The sequence below is a fragment of the Pteropus alecto genome, unplaced genomic scaffold (genome assembly GCF_000325575.1).
Source record: "Pteropus alecto unplaced genomic scaffold, ASM32557v1 scaffold75, whole genome shotgun sequence".
Lineage (NCBI taxonomy): Eukaryota > Metazoa > Chordata > Mammalia > Chiroptera > Pteropodidae > Pteropus > Pteropus alecto.
In genome coordinates, this window is record NW_006440638.1 from 21131076 (window position 1) to 21138247 (window position 7172).

Sequence of the window (7172 nt, forward strand, 5' to 3'; positions counted from 1 at the left end):
TGCAAGAAACTTTAAAATAGTTTAAAACTTATGTATAAAATCTATGAAGCAAATAAAGTGGGAAATGTTTTAAATTAGGAAAGTAGGTGAATGTTGACTTAGTAAAGTCAGGAAGACTTTATATTATTCCAAGTCAGCAGTGTTTATCAAAATTATTTTTAAAAAAATAAAATAAAACTCTGACTCCTAGGAAAGATGAGGGCATAGATCCAGATATACAGACCCTCCCACAATATCATATGAAATAAATAAAACTTTAAAAAAAAAAAAAAGACGACAATAAAAGGCACTGAAACTAAGGAAAGACCTTAACTTCATGGCAGAGGCTTTGAGATGCTGAGAGGTAACAGGTTGGGTTACAACTATCCAAAGACTCAAGGAGTTCACATACTACTCCCCTTCTGGGATAGAAAATGTGTGGACAAGATTCTTTGTAGAAGCATAGATACATTTCCACTATTGGAGATAAAAATGTCCAGAGAACATGAACTTTAAATAAGATCAGTGATAAGTTAGAGTCAGAGAATGAAATAATAGTTTACAGAGGTTGTGGGGGCAGAAAATGAGGGCAAAATTACACTATTGTATAACTAACAAATAGACTAGAAACAGCTGAGTAATTCTTGCAGTGAACAAGGTGAATGGCAAAGATTAAATTGCTGAGAGGATTAAATGGGATATAAGCACAATGCTTAGCAGACAGTACCCAATAATATTTGTTGTTGCTATTAAATATTAGCACTATTTATAGAATACATATTCTCAAGTGCTTTGAAAATGATATGGTTTCCTTAAGAAGCTTGCATTCTAATGGGACAAACAACCAGCAAAAATGTTACACTATTAAATTTAAATGACTAGAATATAAATATACATGTGTAATTGAAAAGATCTCATTTAAAAAAAATTAGAGATAAAGAAAACATAACACCTAGTGTAGTATTTTGTCTACGAGCACATGCTTTAGAGTTGGGACCTTATAACACCTTGCTCAAAGTAGTTAGGATTAACTGAAGTATAGGACTTGGTACATGGTAAGTGATTAATAAACAATAGCATTTTTTTCCCCTTAGGCTCAATTTTCTCATTTTTAAAAATAAGAACACAGTAACTATCATGGTTAAGGGTGTTGACATCAGAAGAAATAGGTTCTTATCCCACTTCTGCTTATTAGCTTTGAGACCTTGTGCAGGTTACTTAACCTTTCTGGTTCTGATTATCCTTATCTTTACATTAGAGACATTTCAGTTAGCCATCAATATCTTGTTTTATAACTTCCATGAGCTACTTGATATGTAGCACCTCTTAAATGGAAATCTGAAAAATTATTCTATCTTCATTTTTTTTTTTTTTAATCTGGGCCAGGGTTAGGATTTGGAGGCTAGAGGTGGAGATCAGAATTCTTACCATCTATTTTGCTTAACTAAAGAGAAAACATGGATTAATATTTGGAAGAAGTTATGAGAAAGGGGATCCATTTTCATTTGTCTTGAGAAATTTAGTCAATTTGAGAATACCCTTAGAATCAGGTGAAAATTGTTTTAAAGAATTCCATATAAAACTCCAAACAGACATAAAGACTACTTATAATACAAGAATTTTTTTTTTTTTAATTTAGCAAGCTTCCAAAATGCAGTTTTAAGTTATTCAACTACGAAGCAACTCTTTACATGTATCTCCAGTGCAAAGGAAGATTCTTTACAAGGGAGACAGTCTTTAATTCCATTTAAGTTAAATTCTAGGAATGTGTGGATCTCTGAAGTAATTGCAAGACTAGGTTATTTCAAAATTAAGTAGTATTTTGCTTCAACCAGAAATTAATAAAGATTTCTATTAAATTGCTTAAAGAGTTTAAAAGTCTGAGTGCAGAAAACCAATGGCTTCCCCTTTGCATTTCCCTGGTTTTCTTTAAATGTATATTTAATTACTTTTAATTTCAACTTGCTTAGGAATGTTATCACTGGAATATTTTGAAATTAAAAAGAAGGCAGGATAAATTCATTGTAGAATATGAAATAGCTTTACCTTATCCACCTGAGTAAAGAAGTTTTTACTTTTGATTGCTCAGGATTACTCCTGAGAAATGACAGTTTCTGAAGGGTAGTTCTACCAAGTGGAGCTATACTCAACAGGCCATCAACAATACAAAACAGCTTACTCTTTTTGAAACTGTAGATTTTTCAAACCCACCCTGCAGAATGTGCCAGTTGGAATAAGCAACTATAGAGTGCCTAGGATGGCACTATTAGGAAAAAGATGAAATCTTTATTCTGGCAATGGGTCTAATTTCTGTCTTAATTTATCATTGTGAATTTGTAAAATGTAGCAAAGCAAAAACAAAACTGGAATATCTAGGCTAGCGATCAGTGAGGGAAAGAAAGGGGGATTTAAATATTCTTTTTAGAAAAATTGGTGTTTCCAGTTTTCTCCATTACAAGCAATGCTGAAATGAACACTGAACTTCTCACATAGCAAACTTGAGGGAAATTTTCATTATCATGAATTCCTGGAAGTGGAATTTTTGGATCAATGAGTATATATGTTTTACAAATTGAAAGATCAGTTAAATAAGCCATCTTACAGGCATACAATGGAATGTAGCTCTTAAAAAGAATAAGTTAGGGAGCATTTGAAGTCGTGCTTCCCAGCAACTGTCATCAGTTTTGGCTTAAACTTATAAAACTTCTCTACAAAAACAAAGAATGAGTTAAGTTCATAAATAGTGATATTTTTATATGTCCATAGTATATTATTAAATTGAAAAAGAAGTTGCTTTGCACTGTAAAATCCCATTAACATTTACATAGAGATATTAGTATTTCAGAGGAAAATCTGGAAGAATATATGTAAAACAGTGGTTAATTCATTCGATTATTTTTTAAATTATGTAAGTAGTACAGGGATAAATACATCTTGTAAAAATAAATTAATACAGATGCACAAACACCTGTACCAAAATGTTCAAACAATTTTATTCATAAAAGCCCAAAACTTTATATAACCCAAGGCTCATCAACTGGTGAATGAATAAATAGTGGTATATCCATGCAACAGAACACTAATAAAAAAGAACAAACTATTGATACATGCTATAACATGGATTAATCTCATAATCATTATGCTCAGAGAAAGCCACACACAAAAGCCTACATACCGTATGATTTCATTTATATGGAATTTTGGAAAGGGCACAGGTATAGTGACAGCAGGTCAATGATGGGCCAGGGGCTGGAGGTGAGAGAAGAGGATGACTATGAAGGAGTATGAGGGAACTTTTTGAGGTAATAAAAATGATTGATATGATAACGATGTTGGCTACACTACCATATATACGTTTGTTAAAATTCATCAAATTGCACACTTGAAATTGGTGAATTTTATTGTATGTAAATTATATCTCAACAAAGCAGATTTTTTAAAAGTACAGATAAAGCTCCTTTTTGACTATCATTGCAAAACCAGGTTCCCTTACTTCTTGGGAAGGTTACCTCCTTTCTCCACACATGTTAAACAGGTAACCACTAACCACTGCAGATTCTACTTCAACGTTCTTGTTCTGCATTTACACACACACACACACCAGGGGAAATCTACTTATATATTACTTTACAGTACTGTCATTATTTAGCTTTATTCACTAACAGTATCTAGATCTTTTCATTAGAATTTGTAGTTCTATATCACTCTAATTCATTATAGTATTTCATAGTATGGATATACCAGTTTATTCAGCATCCCGCTATCATTTAACCATATTGAAGCGTCATGATGTGTCAAATCCAGGGAAATACAATGGAATATAAAAACAGACTGGAGTCCTGCCTTCTTAGCATTTCCAGACAAGTGAGAGAGAGGAAGGTTGTCAATAGTAATATTTAAAGTGAAATGATTATGAAGAGCTGTTATGATTGAGACTGAGTTATTTATCTAGTCAGGTCAAGAAAGTATTTCCAAAGGAGTTAAACTTTAAGCACCTGAAGAGTGGGTGAGCATGACTTAACTAAGGTAAGAGTGGAGGAGGTAAGGAACACTAATCGTAAACTGCACCAACAGTGTGGAAAAGCTAAACGGGAGGAGGCGAAGATTATGAGGAACTTGCTTTTTTTAATACATTTTTGGGGGGGACAAGATGTCTTATTTTGTAATCAAGAACATTAAGGTTATAAATACTTTTAAAGCGGGGAGGCTTCCCACTTCAACATAAGGAATCAATCCTTCATGATTCTGTGAGAAGATAGAAAAGCAAGCCCTCCCCGCTGGCATCTCTTAAAAAGCTGCAATAGTCGTTGAAAATGTCTGAGTTCTCGTCTTGACATAGGATTTTCTAATCTATGCCTATCATCAGTATGACGTGGAGGTCGAAAAGTCTAGGCTTGGCTTCTTCATCGGTTGCCATAGGCTCTCCGCCTGCAGGTCAGCTTTTAATCACTTATTTCATGGGAAAGCAGGGCCCTTCTTCACTCCTCCACTAGGGCAAGTGTCTGATCCCGCACGTGCAACGTGTACGTTCGTGGGAAAAGGGAATCCCCAACGCGCGTCGCGTTACAGGAGGACGCCCAAAAGGCAGAAAGAACGAAATTAACTACCAAACCCACAATGCACAGCCCACCTTTCCGGAAGCAAGGTTTACAAGCTCCTGGATGCTCTTATCCGGGCGGAAGCGTCTCGCTTTGAGTCTGATTGGAAGTGATAAAAATGAAGCATTGTGGGACTTTGTCTCCCAGTACGCATGTGCCAACTGGCCTCGCGTTGCTTCAGGAGCCACGTCCCGGAGATGGCGGCGACCAAAGATGCACGTCAGCGAAGCCGGCCAATCCGTTCCGTGCGCAGGCGCAATGGTATGGACAGCACCGGAAGCGCAGGGGGATGGGGCGGCGGTGACGCGATTCTGTCCGCGTTGGAGGGGCCGGGCCGCTGCTGGAGTCGCCGCGGCTGCCGCGTGACGTGGCACAGCGAAAGGCTTAATACTAGAGCCGGAGCTGCCGCGCCAGTCGTAGAGCAGGTCCGCGCCCCGCTAGTACCTGACCTGGAGCTTAGTCCGAAACGCCGGCTAGCGGGCAGTTCCTGCCGCCGTCTTTCTTCCTTAGCTTCTTTTTCTCGCTCAGTTTGCCGGGAGCTTGGAAGGAGAAGGCCCGGGGACGCTCTGAACCCCTTCTGCTCCTGCCCATCGCAAGTGCCACTACCGCCATGGGCCTCACCATCTCCTCCCTCTTCTCCCGCCTCTTTGGCAAGAAACAGATGCGCATTTTGATGGGTGAGTGAGCGACCGAAAACCGAGTCCCGGCTCTCGTGGGGGTCGCGGAAGGCCGGTTCTCTACGCTTGGGGCGGCCTCGGGGCCTGTGTTTTCCTCTGCCGGCTGTGGTGGGGGAGGGGCGGCCGGCTGGGGGTCGGGAGGCATTCTTAAGGGGGAACAATGGGGCGAAGGGTGGTTGGTCATCGCAGACCTGTCCTAGAGGCCAGGCAGCGGCGTGTTGCAAGGTTTCCTCCTGCTTTTGTTTTTCGCTCCTTGATCTTATTAAAAGCCTAACAAGATTGGGTGGAGATGTGGGAGAAGCGAATTCTTGGATCTCGCAGAGCCCGGAAGACACTGGCAAGGCCCATTCTGAGAGTGCGATCTGGCTCCCTTTTTCCACGCACGGGTATAGGCAGCGGTTGGGAGGGAGGCAGAGCGACTCCAGCCTTCCTCCTCCCCCTTTCCGCCCTGGGTATACACTCTGCACATGCCAGTGGTATTTGAACGAACGGTCGCCGAGAGCTCTGAACTGGCCGTAGGAGGAAGTGACCAGGCCCAGTGCGGTGGCAAAGGAGCACCCAAGGTTTCAGAAGAGTCCGGAGTCCTCAGCGCTCACTTAGCTAAACTTTGCATCGCGCTGAATTCCCTTCATTTTTTTTTATTTTTCTTGTTAGTATTCCTGAAAACTAACTTTTTCATGAATATGTTTCTCTTGGTTACTCTCAAACACTAAATATATCTGGTTCCTCCCTTTGGGTTTTAGACAGATTTTCTTGTTACTAATTTTATTAGCCCCCTGGCTAAGGTTTAATGAAAAAAAGTTTTAGAAACTAATTTTTTTAAAAGCCGATAACAAATTTTCAGTAACTGAATATCATGACGCTTAATTTTAAGGTAGCTTTACAAAGGTTCTTTTTTAATTCTTTTGAAAAACAGGCTTTTAAAAAACGGCTTTTCGGGGTCTTTTTTGCTCAGCTCAGGGAGAAGAGGCTTGCCACTTGTGATGTAAGCAACCCCTCCCCCATAGAACTGTGAGTGTCTGCATCATAGCTAATACCCATGGACCTGAATAATGCTAAAAGGAGCTCCTCTAACTTTAAACATTGAAACTTGTTGGCTCATTAGTTTGTTTTCTAGAGAGTAGAGGGGATAAAAAGTTTCATTTTCGAGTTCTATTGTGGAAAATTTTCCCAAGCACGGTACAGTAATATTTCAAGGTGTGTGAAGATTAAGGGTATACACATTTGATTCTTTTTTTGCTTTACTGTTATTCCAGCTTCTTCACAATTCATGAAACAGTTGTTAATGGTTCATTCACAAAGGTAAATCAAAATATTTTCTTTTTGAAAGTTTCTCAGATTTTATTTATGAAGAAGAATTTTAGGGGGGCAAGTATTGTTTAAGCTTTAAAAGTTGCTGAAAAGTAGCAGTTTAAAAAAGAATCCGAAGTCAATAGGAGGACTTTGGACTATGATCTATGAATTTTCAGCTTGTTCCTTAAAGAGATTAACTAGTACGTTCTGGAAATGCAGAATGGTTGGTCCTTTTACTGAAGATTTATTGGAAATGAATTGCTGTTTTTCATTTTCTTAGTCTTTTGTGATGGCTAAAAGTTTCAGAGGGAGAAGAAAAGGAAAATTATGCTATAAGCACTTCTCTATTATTACTATATTAGGGTAGCATTTCTCCCTCGTCCCCAAAAAATGATGGAAAGAAAATGGAAAAGTATTTAACTTTGTGCATTTGCTCAGAGGATAGAAGTCATGATTTGGAATTATTCAATTTATGTTAAGTGTTTTATTACTCAGGTTTGCTATTCTTGTTTTGTATTTTCATTTTGGGATAATCCAGTTTCTTTGATTAAAAACAATTCAGTCACAAGGTCAACTTCTTTGGTAACTCATCAAATGAAGTATAACCATGTGAAGGATGTGTGCA

General features: G+C 38.4%; 1 protein-coding gene across 1 annotated transcript in view; it reads left to right on the forward strand.

The window, feature by feature from the left end:
- Positions 1-4852: 4852 nt before the first annotated feature.
- The window catches only part of ARF4 (ADP ribosylation factor 4), a 16642-nt gene continuing 14322 nt past the window's right edge, over positions 4853-7172 (forward strand). Inside the window, exon 1 of the mRNA XM_006917514.2 lies at positions 4853-5254. Within this exon, the coding sequence (XP_006917576.1) occupies positions 5188-5254 (67 nt within the window). The 5' untranslated portion in view covers positions 4853-5187. The remainder of the gene's footprint in view (positions 5255-7172) is intronic.